The following is a 19,434-nucleotide window of genomic DNA, read 5'->3' as shown; positions in this document are numbered from 1 at the left end:
CGAATCACCCCCACCCCACGATCAAAGTGTCACACACCCTCGATCCACCAACACATCGACCATTCACTCTTACTTCTAACACGGCCAACTCACAGATATGGTGGGTGCTGGTTCCAGACGATCTTCACGCGGCCGCACTTCGGAAGTGCAAGTGGAAGCAACAATGCGCTCTCGAAAGGTCAAGTTTGGACAAGCACAAGGTGAATCAGACGATAAACCCGTCACAACATCCATGGACCTCAACGCAGACGCCATCAAAGGGGTCATCGGTCAAGCCAGAACCCTTCTTGCCGAGCTCGGTCCTCAGCTCTCTGCTCGATCGCCCACCAAGATGGCGACCAACGCGTTCGAGATCTCTCCAGACAACCTCTCACTCCACACGCTTCGAGACCAGCTGCTGTCGAAAGCAGACCGCAGCAACCAGAGACGCCTGTTTGGCGAAAACGCGTCGCCAGCCAAGCGCAGACGTAGCAGCTTGTCGCAACTTGCAGGCCAAGGCGAACTCGACATCAACTGGGCCGTCTACAAGGAATGGCCAGAGGGACTTGTAGAGGAAGAGAGGCTGCTGCTCGACTATTTCAAGAAGCTCAAATTTATCTACCTCGAGCAAGAAACCAAAATGCGATTCATGGCCGACATCCAGGACGACCTCGATTCCGGCAAAGAGGCCACTGTTTACTCGGCTGCCGAGGTCGCCGAACGCGAACGTGTTGCCAAGACGCTCAAGACGCAGCTCACCGAAGCCAAAGCCGAAGTGCGTGGCCTGCGAAAGGAAGTCGACGCAGCCGCCGAACAACTATTTGAGCCCTGGAAGGAGGTCGAGAGGGACAGTCGTGAGGCTGAATTGCTCATCAAAGAGATTGGAGATATGGAGCTTGAGTTGGCCAAGATTCGTGCTCAAAGCCATGGAAAGGGTAGAAATGTTGCTGCGATCGCAGCAAGGGATGGACCGCTGACTACCAGCGAGGCTGAAGACTATTGTGACATGCAGGTCGAAGAGATGACGGCTGTCGAGGCTAAGACGACCAACATGAAAAAGGCCATCGAAGCAACAAAGAAGGATCTCGCTTCGTCCTTGAGAGCGCTCGACAGAATCAACGCTGAACGCTCGTTGGCAGAAAAGTACGCCAACGAGGCCAAGTTGGGCATGGGTGTCGACGGCGGCCGAGACCTCGAGACCGAACGACTCTGCGCCAGTCATGCAGCCACCATCAGTTTGCTACGGTCGCTGCTCGGCATTGACGAGATCGAAGCTGTCTCTTCCAACGAGATCCGTATCACGTACAAGTTGCCGCTCGACTCGATCATAAGCATGCAGAAGTCGCAGCAGGAAGAGTCCGCGGCCAATGCCTCGGGCGCGCGACGAAAGCGAAAATCAATTGCCATGCCTGATCAGTCTCTGGTGCACGTCAATCTCCGTTTCCAGGATGTTGGCGGTCGCATCGATGAAGTCAGCGTAACTTCGTCCACGGGCGAGCAGTACGACATGCCCGAAGCATCTATGGCGAGGCTGCGAGCGTTGCAGAAGGCCAACGATGTACCATTGATCATTCAGGAGGTGCTAGCTGCCTTCTGATAGTGCTAGCTCTTCTGTTTCAAACAAGTCGTGGGTCTAGTTTGGCTGGCATAGCTCTCATCACATCATGATGAATACCACATCGATACCCTTGCTGATAGTCGTGTAGCGAAGCACAGGCGTGAGCCGCTTCACGCGTGTGGAATCACGAGTCTTGCATTTATGATTCATGACTCGAATGTCGTGTGCACGTGTGTTACGAGGCTGATCCGCGCCTTGTTTTCTTGGAAGCACTTTCCCCTCACGACTCCACTTGCGACTTTCGGCCGTTTCCGATGCTCAGCTCTCCGTGTCAGTGCTTGCCTTGGCGCACGAACTGCGCATCCATCTGCTCAACAACGGGAGCAACCAAACACAGAGCTGCTGTGCTCAGTGTCTCTTGCCACAGTTCAGTCGCAATTAGTCTACTGAGCTCTTTGAGGCGCTTGAGTGCGGTGAGAGCAACGGTGAGAGCAACTCGTGACTGCTCAATTTCGTGGATCCGTGCACACAACATCCGCACCCTTGTGTCTTGTCTTGCACAGAAGCCCATCTTTAACGACCACAGCCTCTCCATGGCTACGTGTTTGCGGTTGAGCTTTCTCCTTTCGTCTACTCTGTGACCAGTCACCTTGTCATTGGTGGCGTCCAGCCGGTCTGCCAATTTGGATGCGCCGAGTAGAGTCACACATTTTCATCTAGGCCTCGTCGACAGTAACCTCAGATGTCTGACCTCAAGGAAGTTAACTCCGAGGTTGTTGGCACGTCGAGCTCCGACATTCAGCATCCAGCCAGAACAGCAACTCGGAAGTCGACGCGGACCAAGCCATCCTCGATTCCAAAATCAACATCTCCCTCCGGTCCTGTCGAAGCGCTGACTCGGAACGCGGACGAGCCACGCAAGAGTAATGTGACAGGCGGCGTCAAGCGAAGGCGATCGATCAGCAATGCAGCTCCATCTCGCAAGCATCCCGGTCAGACCTCGGCCGTAGATGAGCTTGACGAACAAGATGAAGCACCAAGTCGCAGGTCTAAGAAGCCCTCTACCCAAGATTCCAAGACGTCGCCCGCAAAGGGCAACAGCAAGAGCAAAGGCAAGGATGTCGACAAGCAAGAGAAGAAGCCCAAGAAGATGACAAAGGCTGCGATGGAGCGTGCCAAACTCGAAGAGCTTCGCAGCGACGACCACTTTGGCAAACTCGATGATGCTGTCATCAAACGCATCGTCAAAGTGAGCCTCGAGCGCATGTACCTGATTCACCGCTTTCGCAATGGCACTCGGCTGCGAGAGGAATTCGACATTAGTGGCTCCAAAGGCAACGTGTACAAGGTTACACTGGATCGCCAGGTTAATTGCAGCTGCATGGACTTTGCGCTTCGGCATCAAGTCTGCAAACACCTCATGTTCGTCTATATCAAAGTTCTACGGCTCCAAGGCCACTTGCCTGTCTTCTCGCGCATCCGCCTAACCGAACAAGAACTCAACCAAGTCTTTGACGAAGCTCTGGAAAACCCGACAGAGCAGGCAATGGCCAATCCTGAGCTCCGCAAAGCGTGGGAGAGCGCGGTAGGATATCGACCCGACCACGTCGACTCTGAGTCAAACGAGAACGCAGCACCTAGCGGTAAGCGTCTCATCCCAGAAGAAGGTGACGTCTGCGGAGTCTGTTATGAGGATCTGGAAGCTGGCAGCGTGGAGGGACTCGAGTTCTGTCTGAAATCGTGCGGACGCCCCATTCACACAGACTGTCTCGAAACTTGGCTCAATTCGCGCGGTTTGGATCGGACGTGCATCTGGTGTCGAGCCAGGTGGCACGACCCCGCTGAGCTGCACGCGGATAGCAGGAAGGCCAATGGCTATGGCATCGGTTTGGGCACTCGTGGAACTGTCGTCGATGCCACTGGCAGACAGCTCAACCTTGCTGCTGCTGTCGGCCTCGGTGGCCCTGCTCCCTGACCCATGACCCGTGACCCGTGACCCGCTTAGCGACATGTGGCTCAGTTCAGCTTCAGTCGCGCCCTGTCTTGCCGGGTCCTACCTCTTTGGACACCAAGATTCTGCAAAATGCAGCCTCATCACCATCACCTGCAGCAGCAGCACCTATTGGCCATTTCATTCACACTGTCACTCGCCGGTCCGGTAGCATAAGAATTTTGTCTCGCCAAGCATGTAAAGTGTTTGCGATAAGCACTTTAATTAGCACAGCACAGGCCCTCGCCGGCCAATTCGCGAATAATAATCCCCAGTCATGGTTCATGGAACTCGATTGTGTACGTAGAGAATTGATTCCGGGTGAGACGTTCCACTGCCTGTGAACTGAAGACCATAGCGTGTCGAAGGTATGGTAGAAATGGGCGCTAGATCGTGAAGCGCTAGATCGTGAAGGGCAGAGAGGTGGCGCGGACAGTCGGGACTGGCACCTGTAGGTCTTTGCCGAATTCGTACTCGTGTGATGCAGAAGTCAAGAGTCGTGAGTTAGTCTGCCACGCCAACAACCACGAACACATGGCACAGCAGCACACGTGAGTCGTGAGTCACGAGTGTTGTTCTTGTCGATTCGTGATTTTCAGAATCACGTTTTCACACTTGTTCCTTTCAACACGGCAATCATCAATCTCGTGCGCCATCATCCTCTCCACCGTCGTTGAAGCATCTTCCAAGCAACAAACAGCTTTGCTACGGCTGCGTACGACATCTTGCCATTCGGTGGTGGTGCAAGTCTCCGTGCGGTGTCGCGAGAAGGTCAAGAGTTCAAGATGGCGTCATTCCTAAGCCAAGCGTCATCCTACTTTGGTCGCACCAACATCTCTGTCAACTACACGATTGACGAGTCGCAATCTCCAGCGCACTGTGGGCTGTGGAAGATCTACAAAGCTACTCGCAATGCCTCCTCCTCGACCGCGACTGGGAGCGCATCTGGGTCTGGTCCAGCCTCTGCGTCGAAAAACACGGTTTCGATATGGATGCATTCCTTTTCGACGCGCGGGCAAGTTCGACAGCGCATCACGGAACAGCTGAAAAAGGAAGCATCTTCACTGACACGCCTGCGTCATCCGTGTATCCTCGAGGTAGTCGAGCCATTGGAAGAGTCGCGCAACGATGTGGCATTTGCTACGGAGCAGGTGTTTGCTTCGTTATCGGAAGCGCTCATATCAGATCACCGACAAGACGTGCAATTGGACGAGGTAGAGATCCAGAAAGGTCTCTTGCAAGTCGCTAGAGGATTGGAGTTCCTACATACCGCCAAGATGGTGCATCAGAACCTATCGCCCGAGTCCATCATGATCAACGCAAAGGGTGATTGGAAGTTGGCGGGATTTTCTTTCCTCACACCACTCGAGCTTGCCGGTGGAGGTGGTCAGACGCCATGGACATTCCCAGACTACGATCCCAGTTTGCCACCAGCTATGAGCAGGAACTTCGACTACATGGCACCCGAGTACGCGCTCGACGAAAAGCTAGCTCCTGAAAACGACATGTACAGCTTGGGTTGCGTCGTCTACGCCGTCCACAACAAGGGCAGTGCTCCGTTCCGAAATCGTAATTCGCTACCCAACCTCAGGAGTAATGCCGATCAGCTGAGTACAGTCATCGGTAGCCAAAGCTGGTCGCGTATGGGCAGGGACGTGCTCGATCTGATGTCTAACTTACTCACCCGGTATCCTGGCGCAAGGCTGTCAGCGGCGTCGTTTCAGCAATCAGGCTACTTCAACTCGATCCTCGTCTCGACGCTCAAATTCATGGAACGCGACAGCTTTGCAGGACGCACAAAGGAAGAGAGAGTGCAGTACCTCAAAGGTCTGCTCAAAATCCTACCGCAATTCTCGGATCGATTGCTGCGTCGAAAAGTGCTGCCTGCGGTGTTGGAGCTGATGACGGACCGATCGCTGTTGCCGTTTATCTTGCCCAACGTGTTTCACATCAGCAAGAACCTGTCTTCGCTCGAATTTACGAATTCAGTGTTACCCAAACTCGAGCCGTTGTTCTCGGTGCAGGATCCGCCACAAAACATGCTCTTATTGCTCGATCAGATCGAGCCATTGTTCGTACCCAAGGTTGCACCTACTACGTTCCGCGAGCAAGTGACACCGCTGCTATACGCCGCGCTCGAGGCAGAAAACGTCATGGTGCAAGAAAAGGCGTTGCGTACCGTGCCGCGTTTGGCAGAGATCCTCGAGTATGCCCACGTCAAAGAAGTGCTCTTCCCGAAACTCGCCTCTCTGTTCGCCAAGACGAAGGTGCTCAGTGTCAAAGTCAACTGTCTCATCTGCTTCCACGCCATGGTGTCTATCCTGGACAAGTACACTTTGACCGAAAAGCTGGTCCCCATCTTGGCCAGGATTAAAACCAAGGAACCCAGCGTCATGGTCGCTACGCTAGCCGTGCACGAGAGCATGGCGTCCAAAGTGGACAGGGAGACGTTGGCCACCGCGATTATCCCGCAGCTGTGGGTGATGAGCATGGGCCCCATGTTGAACGCAGAGCAGTTTGGCAGGTTCATGAAGGCTGTCAAGGAAATGAGTGCGAGGGTCGAGAAGGAGCACACGGCGCACTTGCGTGATGTTAAACGCATGCAGGATCATACAGATTCATACACCGGTGAAGGCGGTAACAGAATGGGCGCGGGAGGATCGGGAGGCGGTGTGACGGCGATCGGTGCAGGAGGAGAGATCGACTTTGCCACGCTGGTGGGGCAGACAAAGACTGCCGGAGGAGGCGAAAAGAAGGTGGTCGATGATCCGTTTGGCTTGGCCGACGAATTTGCTGCACTTGGCACAGCCGGTGCAGTCGCAGGCACGCCAAGCTTGGCGGTGGCCAGCGACATTTCGCCAGCAGTGTCCAATGTTCACACCCCCATCGGAGGGTTGACACCGACGCATACGGGCAAGTCTGGAAGCACACTGCCCTCGGCATCGTCTTTGGCCAAGACCAATGGCTCGTCGACACGCCTCAGCAGCAGCACAATAGCAACACCACCCTCGTTGGCTCCGCCACCCTCGTACACGCGCCCAACGACGCTCAGCACAAGCTCTTTGACCACATCCATCAACCCGATCTCTCCAGCGACCACCCCAATAGCCGCACCGAGTTGGTCCACCGTTCTGCAACCGTCTACCTCGTCTTTTTCGACCTTGTCCGCCCCTGCACTGTCATCTGCGAACCCAACCGGAGGACCCAACTACAACATCTCGCTTCCACCTGCAACCGGATCCAACTGGAACACCACCATGACGCGCACGAGCGCGTCCTCGTTTGGCGCCCCGCCTGCTATCGAAGCTGCCCCGACGATGATGGCGCCCACGTCCGGCAAACCGGCTCCAAGTGGCGCTCCAGGTTGGGGCGGGAGCGTTCTGCAGCCCAACAAGCCGGTGACTTCAGGCGGTGGCGGCTCGAAATCGCAGAGCACAGACGCTTGGAAGGACTTTGATCCTTTTGCATGATTGTGTTATGTAGGCGTGCTGTGCCGAAAATGCGATGATAGCTGTTACCAGATTCGTGATTCTCTGACACGTAGTAGTGGCTGTGATGTTCACATGGCCCGATGACGGTGTTGCATGAGCTGACTCGGTTGGGGTGTGTGTGTGTGTGTTAGCCTCCAAGTGTCGGAAGCAAGAAGCGCTGATGGAAGCAGTCAGACTTCATCGTGGGCCACGTTCGTATGCGTTGGGAGTGAATGGCTTTGCATGGTTGTCTGCGTGGCTGTGGTGTTGATCTGTTGGGCCATCTGTCTGTTCTTTGGTAATCGTCTGTGAGCGTGCTGAAGAGCGCACTTTGCGCTTGGACTTTTGTTTGGACGATTTCGAAGCGTGGTTTGAATGTGCATGCTGACACGTGTCGTGAGGATGATGAGTGGGATGGTGAGCGTTCGAGTTGGGCTGCTTCAACTTATCCTTGATCGCTTTCGAGTAATTCGGGGCGTCCTTGTCTGAGTCGGTACTATGCTCATCCGAGTCTGAGCTCGAGTCAGTGGGGCTATCCGATGACTCGTCCGAGCTCTCATCGAACGCTTTTGGTCTATGATAGATGCAGCAGATCTTGGATTTCTTGCGACCCAACCCTTCGTTGTCCACCGTCTCTTGCGTCCAGACTACCCTGCGTGAGCTCGTCGTCGCGGAGGCAGACCGTCCGGGTCCGGGACGTAGATGTAGAATTCCATCCGAGTCTGTAGCTTGTGTACGAGAAGCTTCGGTGGCTGTAAGCGTCAGCGTTTGCGATGCACCCGCTCCCGAGGAAGACGAGTTGGTGGATCCACTCGTCATTGCTTGCACTTGCGCGCTTGAACTGCGGTCGAGGTTTTCTAAATCTCCGATAAAGCGTCGTACAATGCGACGGGATTCATGTACAGTTGACACCTGCTATGTAAACCTAGAGTGCTGCAGACGTGTGATGACGATCACGATGGTTGAGCGTGGTGACAACCGACGTGAGAAAGCCCAACCCATCGCTTGCTCATACCAAAACTGAGCTTCTCGTGAATCACGAATCACTCACGATTTACGATTTACGATTTACGATTCGTCGTGAGAATTTCACTCACAAATCCATGTGGAGAGCACGAGTCAAGAGTCAGTCACGAGTCACGAATTCGAGCCACGAGCCGGAAAAAAACACACAGACGAAACACGAAAAACCGCCCATTCACGATTTTGTTAGCATTCGTAGAAATCGGCGGCATGGCATTCGTGATTCAGGATTCACATCAACGACCCTCGCAGAACTTCTCACATCCAAGCAGGGCGCGAATCGATCCCCACTGCGGATCGAGCGCATGGATCTATATGGAAAGGCAAACAAGCGTGTGTGTCTATGTATTTGAGATGCTGGTGGAATCAAACGAAAAGTATCTGTCTATCTGGTCTCGTGTCTGGTGTCTACTCGTGTTGAATGGTGCACACGATCAGGTTCGTATCCAGAAGTAGCCTAGGCTTGTTCTTCCTCAGCATGCTCCTGAACCAGCGATGCATATGCGCTCCTTCCCACCTTCTTGGGCCTGTTGAACGGGCTATCCTGACCGGTGTACAAGAATGCATCGTACATCGCCGCTCCCGCCGCTCCACCGGCGATACTGCTTAACCAAGGATTCCACAACCAGTACCAACCATCGTGCGTCCACACGTCGGAGCCATATCCTACCAGCCAAAGCGCAATCCTCGGACCTGTGTCTCTGGCACCATTGATCGCATACCCCGTATTGTATCCGAGACTAGCACCAATGCCCAGCAGCACAATGAACATGGCAAAAGGTTGTGTTCCCTTGGGCGGTTTCAAATTCGCCGTGTCTGCCAATGCAAACACCACAAATAGCAAGATTGCAGTGGCCAAGAATTCCGAGAAGAATGCAGAGCAGAACGAGAGTTCCTTAGCGGGCAACGTGAAGAAGAACCCAGCTGTGCTTCCGGGGCCCTTGACGGTGCGAATTCCACCTATGCCGCCTTGAAATCGATCAATGTTGGTCACGTTGTTGGCGTATACCAAAAGGCTGGCAAATGTTGCACCTAGCGTTTGTGCAATAATGAAAGGAACCACCTTGCTCCATGGAAATCCACGAAACAGCGCCAGCGCAATGGTGACGCTAGGATTACAATGACCACCACTGATACCGCCACTCACCCAAACTGCCATTGCTACACCCGCCGCCCAAGCAAGACGTCCTTGAAAATAGCTTCCATACGCAGCTACATCTCTGGTCTCACCAGAGTGGTAGTGCATGTTGACCTGACATTCCACACCGGCGCCAAAAATAAGGATGAGAAACGTTCCAAAGAATTCAGCTAGCTCTTGGCGGTAGACGTAACGAAGCTTGGCCCAACTGTTGGGTTCGAGTCCATATCCAGATTGACCAGTAGAAGAGGTGTGCGCTCCGAACGCAGGACTCCACCATCGTGGTGGTTTGTGCAGAGGTGTCGCTTGATGCGGAAGAGGCGCCGATGCGGGCAAAAGGGGAGCCGTTGCGGTTGGGTCTGGATGCACTTGATGCTCTGAGAGCTGAGAATGGGATGTGAGCCTCGTCATGGCTTGTGATATCTACCGTGAACGACGAAAATGGTGATAGAGCGGAAGGAGAAAGCGAAGATCCGAGTTACGCTAAAGATAAGCCAAGTCGCGAGTGCTTGCGTGCCACTCTCAGGGAGCGGTGACGAAATGAGACCAACACTCGGCACTCACGATTTGTGTGACAAGCGCTGTCTGTCAGTCGTGAGTGTGTTTGAACCCTGAGCTTCATTCCCCCTATCTCTCACGCTTTCACCGTGATGATCTGAGCTTGACCCACCAGATACTCACCGACTCGCCGCCCAAGTTGGCCGAAGAAAAGTACATCACCCAGTGACCTTTCGGGCTTTCTTGCTGCGCTGCACTTCACAACTTTATGGCACCTTGATTTGACATGCACACACACAGGTGGTACACATCAAGAAGGTAGGAGCGATGGGCAAAATGTATACTGCATCTGCGTGCTATCAACGCTTGAATAACATGTCTGCCGGCGTCTTGATTCTTATGCAGCTTGATGCAATCAACACACACGCCACGCGTGCACAGTGCTTCTGGCTTCATCCAGATTGAACGCCGACAATCACCAATCACCAGTCACGAACGACATATCTAGCATTCGTGATTCACGATTCGCTTTCGTCGTGCGTGGTTCTGAAAATGAATAAAAAGTGGTAATCATTCACCACTCACAGACTCACGACTGCCACACGGTCGTCGACTTCACAGTGTGAGTCGTCAGTGTCATCGCTTTAAAGGCCGTGCGAGGATGGTATTGGGTATAAAATCGGCATACTTCAAGTAGTGTCTAACGAAGAACAAGGATCAAAGGAATCGTGAATGTGCGATCTAGAGCTACAGGAAAAGTGGAAAAGCGATCCTATCGATGATCACGATCAGCAATGGAAAAAGGGATTGGGGCAGCTCAACGATTCGTGTAGCCACCGAATTTGCCCGTGTTGCCCATGTTGGACGAAGGTTTCAGTGCACGGCCTCTGTCGAGCACGCTGATCCCCTTGAGCACCGCTGCTTCGTTGATGCTCTGCAAACGGCGATGTTCTGCGCATCCGCAACCGCACGAAGGGCAATTTCCCGTCGCTTGGTGCTCCTTGGGCTGCTCTCCGTCGTCAGCCACGCTAGGTCGGAAGGTGGGCGCTGTACCTTGGCCCACATGCTTCACACGAAGCTCGTGGAGCTCGTTGCAGAGTTCTTGGATTTGTGCTTCAATCTCACGCGCACGCTGTCGCACCTCTTCCGGGATCTGTGGGCTTGGCGGTGGCGAGAAAGCAGCCGTCTCTTCGATCAATGGTGTTGTTCCGTTGTGCGAAGAAGCTGCTCCGTGGACAGATTGGTGGAACGACGGTGTGAGTGGCGAATTGGCAGGCGAATGGAACTGCGATTGCGTGTCCGAGGAGCTCGCGCCGGCATCCAGGCTGGGAAGACGACTGATACCAGATGCGCCGCCCAAGCCGCTCCAGTTGCTATCGGCAGAGCCAGGTACAGCGGGTCCAGGTACTGCAGATCCGTGTGGAGGAGGCCGAATCTCGGCGAGTTGGGGCTTGTTGGAGCTGCTGCTCGGCGTAAAACGGCCAGACTGAGAGGATGCAGGCGAAGCTGTTCGAAATGTTTGGCTGACGGGGCTGTGAGGCGTAAGCAGCGCATTCGAACTGGTCGAAGAGCTATTCGACGCTTCACGCAGATGGCCTTCCGACAACGCAGCGGCATCCAAAAAGTCCGGAGCGAAACCGGAAAACATGGACGACACGGGTCGAATTTGCAGCGCCGGCTTCTCGAGCAAAGTGAGTGGCTTGAGCTCGTCACCCTCCTCATCCTCCATCCCGGTCACCGAGAAAGATGGCATAGGCGATTTGCTCGATCGCGCCAGATCTCGGTTGCTTCCACTGGTCGGGAACGTGGACACGCCGTCGAGGTCAATACTGATGCCCTTGTCCTTCTTGAGCTTGCGCATCAAGAAGCCGCTCTTCTTGTTCTTGAGCAATCGCAAGCTGGATTGGCCGTCGCTCGAAGCGTCGCGCTGCAGGCCCGTTTCATCGTGGGCAGCGTCGCCCGAGCCAAGGTAGGGCGACGGCGACGGCGAGGGCTTGACTGCTGTGGTAGCCCCTGACGAAGCAAGCCACTCGGACTGCTTTTGACGCGCCTGCTCGCGAGCTTCCTGGAGAGAAATGAGCTTGTACGGCACGCCTTCGATGTTGCCGGGCATGGGGAGACTGCCAGATGTCTGGCTGGAAGACGCCGAAATCCTTCCAGTCTGATGGGTCGAAGGCGAAGAATTTCGAGGCTGTGAAGTGGACGCAACTGCAGAAGCCTTGCCCATGGGCGTTGACTCGCCCTCGGCGGGCGTCGAGCCGAGTGCCTGCTCGTCTTCGAGGCTACTGCTGCGCGGCGCAATGTCATCGATCGAGGTTGCCAAATGTGAGGCAACACTGAGTTGGCGCGTTGGCGGTGTATGCGAACGAGCCCGATCCATCGAGTTGGCAAAATGGCTTTGTTCGGCGGCAAAGGTGGACGTATCGATGGGACTCAGCGTGTCCTTTCTGTAGCCCAGAGATCGGGTGCCACCGATGTGCGGTGAAGGAAGCGATGCGTTGCTGTTGTTTGGTGATGGAAGCGGCGGAGAACAGGCCTGATCGCGGAATTTGGAATTGGTCGCCATGATCATGCTGGCCAGGTCGGCCTGACTCTTGGTTGCTGAAAGCAAAGAATTGGCTCCGTTGAGATGGCGCATCGAACGGCTCTGGGGCAGCTCGCTTGCAAAGCCAATAGGAGCGGCTGGGCAGGATCCAGTGGGGTTGCCGTTGACCGGCGCGATGCGCTCCGGAAGCGGAGATGGGGATGGCTGTGAAGAACCGCCAGCACCGACAAGGCGTAAGGCTTTGGTGAGCTTGCCCTTCTTGGAAGCTGGCGTAGCTGCGCCAGCTAAACCGAGACCCTTCAACATACCGACGGCGCTGCTCGAGACGCTCTTGGAACGCGATCGCTGATTAGCGAATGCAGAGTGCGCGTCATCTTGCTTCTGCATCTCTGGCTCGAGTGATGCGACATTGGAAGGGTGCGAAGCGTGCGCCAGGCCCGAGGGCACTTGAGGCGGAATTGGACTTTTTGGGCCGGGCATCGAGGCATCAATGGATGGTCTCGACTTGAAGCGTGAGAAAGGTTTTTCGAACGTCTCTGTGCTTGGACGCAGGGCTTCGCGCAGAGAGGGTCGACCCGCTGTGGAGGCAACATCTTCTCCGCCCAACTCCCAGGGAGCGGGAGCATTCTTTTTAACCTTGGGACCTAGCGTGCTGACTCTGCGGGGATCGTTTGCGAGGTTGCTTTGGAGTTCGACGAGCAGCCTCTCCTCTTCGGCTGCACCGCCATCAAAGGACAAGACGGGCGATCGTTCGCGTCGAGAGTTTGGCTTTCGCGAGCGAGTCAGGTCCTCGGTCATGGGCACCGGAGGCATTTTCGGCATGAGCAATCCATCGGGCAGCCTGTTGGTGCTCGCATTCGAAGGGGCGGGGTTGCGTGTTGGACTGTTGTCCGCATCGGCTGTCGAACCAGATCGACGCGGTGATTCGTTGCTACCTCTGGAGGCGGCTTTGACGGGAATGGGAGGTGGATTTTTGGACGAATTACGGGGAGGGAGCGATTGATTCTTGGAAATTGAGCTGTTCTGGATATCGAAGCCGTCGGCGAGGTCGGCATGGTCTGTTGTGACACTCTTGCCGTCGTATCCGCTATACTGACTGCTTGAATCGAAGCCGCTAGCATCGCTTCGCGGGCTCTGCAGGCTCTGCATGTTGTGCATGTTGTGCGGCGCGGGGCTGAGCAGACCTGTGTCGCTACCATGCAAAGCATTGCTCTGTTGATGGTGATGAGAAGCTGCAAGGTTAGGCAGAGGCGGTGCGACCTCTCTTCTTCGACGCTCGGACTTGGCACCGCGGCCGGCGAAGATGGAGCTGCCGATGCTAGTGGGACGAATATGGCCGTAGACACTTGCGGTAGAGTCGAGGTCTGCTGTGAATGTTTTTTGAGCGTCACCATCCCAGCTCTCGGCATCCGAGAACTGGTCGTCGTTTGTATTGTGGTCGTGGTCTTGGTCGCCAGTCCAGACGACATCGTGATGACTGGAACGTTGTGTCCAGCTGCTTGGCGGACGGAAGGAAGGCATCAGGCCGTCTTTTTCGCGGCCAATGGCACGGGCGAGCTCTTTTATTTTGTTGGTAGGCTCGATGCTAAGCCGCCGTTCGGACTCGTAGAACGAGTTTGCAATGGAGGCGGGTCTGGAAGCGACAGTCGACATGGTTGACGGGGTACTGATTCCAGCAAAAATTTGATGAGAAAAGCTCACAGAGTGGGGAACTGGTAGGGACGAGGTTATGATAGGATGACGGATGTGCTTTCGACCGACTATCGAAGAATGACCCTCATGGCATTGGCTGTGTTGATGGAGATGGCGTGGAGTCGAGGTTCGGGGCTAGGGGATATGTGCTACAGATGGTGGTAGCTGATGGTAATGATGAGAGGGCAAGCCGGTCACGAGAAGATTGAGGTGGTTGGATGAGAGGCGTGCAATGTTGATTCAGTCGGATGAGACGGAACCAAGGAGGTGGAAAGCGAGTCGAAAGGGTAAGGGTCTGTTGTGTTTGGGTGTTGTTCCGGATGTTGGTGTCGCTCCAAGATGTCGGGTCGAGGCGACGGGGTCGATGGCAGGGGTCAACGATGGATACGATGTGCAAGCAAGGGGCCTGTTGGAAGCCCGCTCCGGGACAGAGTATGCTGGTGGCGTGTGTCAAGACGGGATGATGAGCAGCGCCAGCACCGAGCTTACTTTGTTGATAAATGTGTTGGAATAAACTGAACCAATCTGCAAAGTAACGCAGGGAAGCTAGCTGGCAGACGGTGGTGGAAGCACGGGAAAGACGTGCGTAGTTGCGGAATGAGAAACGTCGGAGACAACTCACGACTCTGATCCACAATCAAATCAGAATCACTCACGACTGAATCACGAATAGGAAAGTAAGGAGAAGCGTAGCGAGTCTCACAACTCGTGACTGTGTATGAGGTGAGAGTCACGAGTGTTGAAACGTATTCAAAAGTCGTGAGTCTTTCTTGCCAACGCAACGCGCTAAGTTATTCGTGTTTTGTGGTTTGCTCGTGCTCGTTCGTGTTGTTTGGAGTGGCTGACCGTCGTGATTTGTGTATCTGCAGGGTTTTCAACGAGGAAGCAATCACAAGTAAGTTAACGCACGCTTTGCCTTTCAAGTTTACAGCAGACGCATTCTCCTCCGTAGCGCATAGGCAAGCGCAGAGGCAAGGAGGCGACCCCACCTCCTTCGCTCGGGACTATTACCGGCCAGCATACAGTAACTACAGTAAATCACGAATCGCCAAGCGGACAGTCAAATAGCGCTGAGCGGTGAGAACCAAACGCGTAGGCAAATTCACAGTCTCTTTCCTAAACAACAAAAAGGGAAAAAGGAAAAAAATAGGCAAAGAAACAACACAACATGCGTTCTTGAACGTTGCACGTTGCATTCCATCTCAAGTCACGATTTTCACAATTACTACTTAGTTTACTACTTGTTCCTCTCCGACTTACTCTCACGACTAACAACTCTCACACACGAAACAAGGGCGACAATGTGGCAGAGTCTAGCCAAAGTGCGTGTGCAAGGGTGTGATTAGCGACATGCATGACCACCGCGTGCAAGATCGACTGCCCTTGTCCCTTTGTGATTCTTCCCAAACGTCGTGTTTGTCGTCCCCCGATCGAACCGTACCAATTCGTGATTGGTCACCTAGCCTCGTTCATAGACGCGCTCTGCCCTCTTGGCTAGACTTGGTCACATATTGCAAAGGCAGCCTTTTCGTCGCGCGCGTTCTCTCCGCGACTGATGCACAGCATAGAGACCATCGTAGCCCGACCGACTGTAACAATAGATCGGGCTTTGTCAGCCTTGCTTGGTGGCGTGGCTGAACTCTGAGTCAAATTGCTCCGCCGTGCAGCTTGGCGGGTTGATGCGTTTCTGATACAACACAACGCCGAGCGGTTGCATCCACATACAGTAACTAAGTTGACTTAAGTTAGCTGCAGCTTGCGCTTGCTCAGCAGCGATTGATTGCGCGCCACCGTCGTCCGGCTTTGGTCGCTCCTGTGAGTCCCGACCTGCTTTGTTCCGATCATCGGGTCAGACCAATCTGAATATGCGAAAAATCCGAGCCCGATCCATGTGCTAATGAACGACTGCTTGCGGTTGCTTCCCCGCAACACTTGGTTTCGAGATCCGTGCGCTCCCAGGTCCCGATTATTCGTGATTCGTGATCCGTGATTCATGAGCCGTGAGTGTGGAGAGGTGTTAGGACGTATCTTGCGTCGACCCATGGAAAATTCGTGATTGCATTTTTAGCACCATAATTTCCATCGACCATTCCGCTGAAATAATTAAGTTGAAATGAATGCAGCAGCAACAACAACGAGCAAGAAACTTGAATCACGAACAGGATATTCGTGATTCGTGATTGTAGCATTACCCGCATGCCCCGAGGCTGTACAGCGAGTCGTGAGGTATCGCACAAAAGAAGGTCGGCGTGCGCACATGTTCCGACTCCCGAACCTAACATATGCACATCACCTGTGCCATGGACAACTCCACAAGCACCTTCAACTCCACCTGCGAAACAACCAACTCGATCAGCTCCACATATACACCACAATCGCTCCACCAGCATCTTGATCCATCCAAGCAGACGGACACGAGCATCAACAAACCCGTCTTCCCATCTGCATCTACTCGGATCGGCTGAAGCCCTACGCACCATCGCCTCGATTGGCAGAAAGGGCATCATGCAGGCGGTGTCCAAGTTTATATTTGGACCGTCACAAGAGGGTAAGCATCTCTCCCGCTAACACAGCAAGCGTAGTTCTGAGTGGCAACTGGTTCACTGACCAACAACCAAGCAATTTCAACACAGAGAGAGTCAAGAAGGTGCAGTCACAGCTGCGGTCCGAGCAACGTGCGCTAGACAGAGAGATGCGCCAGATCGACCAAGGTTCCACCAAGACCAAAGCAGAGATCAAAAAGCTTGCCAAGAAGGGCGATGTCAAGAATGCAAAGATCCTGGCGAGAGAAGTGGTGCGCGCACAAAAGCAAAAGAATCGACTCGCAGTTTCTAAAGCGAGACTGAACAGCATACACATGCAACTGCAACATCAGCTAGGTAAGTGAGACCTGGAATCGTCCAAAGTCAAAGCACGAGCACCACAACTGATGCACCACTTCCCACCCACTACAAATCGCGTCTGCAGCAATGTACAAGGTGACCGGAAGCATGCAGAGATCGACCGAGATTATGAAGCTTTCGAATCAGCTCGTCAAGTTACCCGAGGTTTCCGCGGTGATGCGGCAGATGAGCGCCGAAATGACAAAGGCCGGCATCATGGAAGAATTAATGGAAGATACACTAGACTCGGGCGTTCTAGGCGAAGACGAGGACGAGCTGGAAGAGGAAGCGCAGGAAGAGGTCGACAAAGTGCTCTATCAGCTTACCGATGGTAAGCTTGGCCAAGCCAACACCACCGACCACCTCCCCGATCTGGCCATCGAAGATCCAAAGTTGAACGAGGAGCAAGAACAGCAAGACATGCAACGCATGCAGGCCGCTCTCGACGGTCTCCTTCGTGGTTGAAAGCCTTCGCAGCTTTCGCCCTATCATCGGCATCGTCACGTCCCTTTTCCCTCGCAGTCGATATCGTCGCAACCAGCCTCGTTGTCACACTGCTTTGCATCGCAGCGACAGCGTGTTTGCGCAGTACCAACGCCCCGCTTTAGTTTTTTCGTCACTCTTGTATTTGTACCTCACAGCTGCTTCTCATCCGATCTTAGTTCACCATTTCCCAACCAACATCGGGTGCCATATCAAATCGGGCATTCATTCGTGATTCACACTACTAATCCCAAACACGCTACAATCCGCATCGAGTACGTACGCGTCGTAGCTGTACTGCCAATGCCCATCCAGACGCGATACCTCACCGTGCTTCCTCCGTCAACTCAACAAGCAACAGACTGAATTGTTTGAGACCGATATGCTCAGATTGCTGCTGGATATATCTGAGGGTAGAGATGCTAGCGCTGGCGGTAAAAGTACAGAAGAGATACAAAGCAACCAAGAAAGGAAAAGGGAGTGGCAAAGATAAATGGGTTGCGCTAGGCAAGCGACTGTCAGAGACGCGTCGCTGCGAGGACACCACGAACGCGTTGCGCTGAGCGCGTCAGGCCGAAAGAGAACATGATGGAAATAGGAGACAGTAGATCGACACGCGTTCGCTTACTTGGACGAAGAGAACTTGGTGACCGACTTGGTACCTTCCGAGATGGCGTGCTTGGAAAGCTCACCGGGAAGAATGAGGCGGACAGCCGTCTGGATCTCTCGCGACGAGATGGTCGACTTCTTGTTGTACGAAGCGAGCTTCGACGCCTCAGTTGCGATGCGCTCAAAGATGTCCTGGACGAACGAGTTAAGAATGGCCATGGCCTTGTTCGAGATACCAGTGTCAGGGTGAACCTGCTTGAGCACACGGTAGATGTAGGTCGAGTAGGTCTCCTTGCGAACCTTGGTGGCCTTCTTCTTTTCGCCAGACTTGGCGGGGGCCTTCGAGGTCTTCTTGGCGGCCTCAGCAGGGGCCTTGCCAGCGGACGAGGCAGGCGCCTTGCCGGCGGTGGAGGAGGGCTTCTTCTCGGCGGGCTTGGGGGGCATATTGGACAAAGTAAGAGCTTGTTGGAGTTGGGAGAGAGAGTTGGAAAGGCTTGACGGATGTGGGAAAGAGAGAAGAAGAAGAGGGTCCAAAGTTGACAGGAGGGCTAGAAGGCTTGGGTTATAAACAGATTTGGTCTACGGTCAGAGCACGGTCGAATTACAAGCGCACACACACAGCGCAGCCCAAAGCAAGACAGCCAGCAGGGCGCGTCTTTTCCAACGATGGATACACTTTCCCTCTCTCATCCACACGTCGACGCGCAGCAGCTTCGAATATTGTGCCAAAAACGCGTCTGCCTCTCTCACCGGGCCACGACGATGAAATTGAGGTACGTGATTTTTGGATCTCCACACTGGAGCCAAAATCAATCGCTAAAAGCTGTTGTTCCTCTTCTGCGTAATTGATCCGAATTAGAGGCGACGACGCCCTTAATTTGAATTTTCCGCAACCAAACTACGTATCCGCTCAGCAGCCTCGCACATCCGTTTTCCAACGAGCCTCATTCAATCAGAACCAGACTTTCGCTGTTTCGTCGCCCCTAATTCGTTCCCGTCGTCTCGTTGCCTGGCCCGCATTACACCTGGTTTGGTACGCTTCCGTGACTGGCAGAATTGAGAAGCTGTGCGGGCTCACTAGTATTCTGCTTCAAGCTCATGTATGGCTAAGCAGCACTATCAGAAAGGGTAGTGTCATGGTGATTGAAGGCATGAGTGAGAGTTTGAGAGTATCTAAGAAATACTTCGCAGAATGATTCTATTAGAGCCTTCGAAGGCATAATAAAAATTTGCATCTAGTGAAATATGGGCTCCGGCGACTGCAAATCCCAATATTGACGTGTAGCGTGTTCAAAGAAATATTCCGTTCTGGTCGAGCGGCTCAGAAATCAACGCGACTGCCCGAAAAAGGACGTAGCAGCACAGCAGAACTACTTCGAAAAAGACGAGACCGCAATTTCTGCCAAACCCTTCCCAGCACTGTGCTGTTACGATGAATTGTTGTCGCGTCGCGCGTGGAGCAACACCTGGCATGCAAAGCGAATTGCATCACGGTTGAGAAGGGAGACTGCTGAGCTGCCAGTCTGCCCAATGCATCCTCAGCGTGCTCGCTGAGCACGTCCCCCAA

General features: G+C 54.0%; 8 protein-coding genes across 8 annotated transcripts; 4 read left to right on the top strand and 4 right to left on the bottom strand.

Moving 5' to 3' along the window:
- Positions 1–97: 97 nt before the first annotated feature.
- Positions 98–1,576, top strand: UMAG_01510 (uncharacterized protein; the record flags this gene model as incomplete). Its single annotated transcript, XM_011389246.1, has 1 exon — positions 98–1,576. One exon carries the CDS (start codon positions 98–100, stop codon positions 1,574–1,576), a length of 1,479 nt encoding a protein of 492 aa, XP_011387548.1.
- Positions 1,577–2,279: 703 nt separating this feature from the next.
- UMAG_10801 (uncharacterized protein) lies at positions 2,280–3,512 on the top strand (the record flags this gene model as incomplete). The annotated part of the gene is made up of 1 exon (XM_011389679.1): positions 2,280–3,512. One exon carries the CDS (start codon positions 2,280–2,282, stop codon positions 3,510–3,512), a length of 1,233 nt encoding a protein of 410 aa, XP_011387981.1.
- Positions 3,513–4,312: 800 nt separating this feature from the next.
- UMAG_10800 (uncharacterized protein) lies at positions 4,313–6,997 on the top strand (the record flags this gene model as incomplete). The annotated part of the gene is made up of 1 exon (XM_011389678.1): positions 4,313–6,997. One exon carries the CDS (start codon positions 4,313–4,315, stop codon positions 6,995–6,997), a length of 2,685 nt encoding a protein of 894 aa, XP_011387980.1.
- Positions 6,998–7,195: 198 nt separating this feature from the next.
- Positions 7,196–7,816, bottom strand: UMAG_12142 (type 1 protein phosphatase-activating protein YPI1; the record flags this gene model as incomplete). The annotated part of the gene is made up of 1 exon (XM_011389820.1): positions 7,196–7,816. The coding sequence occupies one exon, from the start codon at positions 7,814–7,816 to the stop codon at positions 7,196–7,198; it is 621 nt and encodes a 206-aa protein (XP_011388122.1).
- A 661-nt stretch (positions 7,817–8,477) lies between these two features.
- UMAG_01508 (uncharacterized protein) lies at positions 8,478–9,569 on the bottom strand (the record flags this gene model as incomplete). The annotated part of the gene is made up of 1 exon (XM_011389245.1): positions 8,478–9,569. One exon carries the CDS (start codon positions 9,567–9,569, stop codon positions 8,478–8,480), a length of 1,092 nt encoding a protein of 363 aa, XP_011387547.1.
- Positions 9,570–10,473: 904 nt separating this feature from the next.
- On the bottom strand, positions 10,474–13,854 carry UMAG_01507 (uncharacterized protein; the record flags this gene model as incomplete). The annotated part of the gene is made up of 1 exon (XM_011389244.1): positions 10,474–13,854. One exon carries the CDS (start codon positions 13,852–13,854, stop codon positions 10,474–10,476), a length of 3,381 nt encoding a protein of 1,126 aa, XP_011387546.1.
- A 2,544-nt stretch (positions 13,855–16,398) lies between these two features.
- UMAG_10799 (uncharacterized protein) lies at positions 16,399–17,240 on the top strand (the record flags this gene model as incomplete). Its single annotated transcript, XM_011389677.1, has 3 exons — positions 16,399–16,441; positions 16,527–16,772; positions 16,861–17,240. The coding sequence occupies 3 exons, from the start codon at positions 16,399–16,401 to the stop codon at positions 17,238–17,240; spliced, it is 669 nt and encodes a 222-aa protein (XP_011387979.1).
- A 642-nt stretch (positions 17,241–17,882) lies between these two features.
- On the bottom strand, positions 17,883–18,311 carry UMAG_01505 (putative histone H2B; the record flags this gene model as incomplete). Its single annotated transcript, XM_011389243.1, has 1 exon — positions 17,883–18,311. The coding sequence occupies one exon, from the start codon at positions 18,309–18,311 to the stop codon at positions 17,883–17,885; it is 429 nt and encodes a 142-aa protein (XP_011387545.1).
- Between the last annotated feature and the right edge of the window lie 1,123 nt (positions 18,312–19,434).

This window comes from Mycosarcoma maydis, chromosome 3 (assembly GCF_000328475.2).
Source record: "Mycosarcoma maydis chromosome 3, whole genome shotgun sequence".
NCBI classification, from domain to species: domain Eukaryota; kingdom Fungi; phylum Basidiomycota; class Ustilaginomycetes; order Ustilaginales; genus Mycosarcoma; species Mycosarcoma maydis.
The sequence above is the reverse complement of the archived record's forward strand: the minus strand, read 5'-3'. Positions and strand labels throughout refer to the sequence as shown.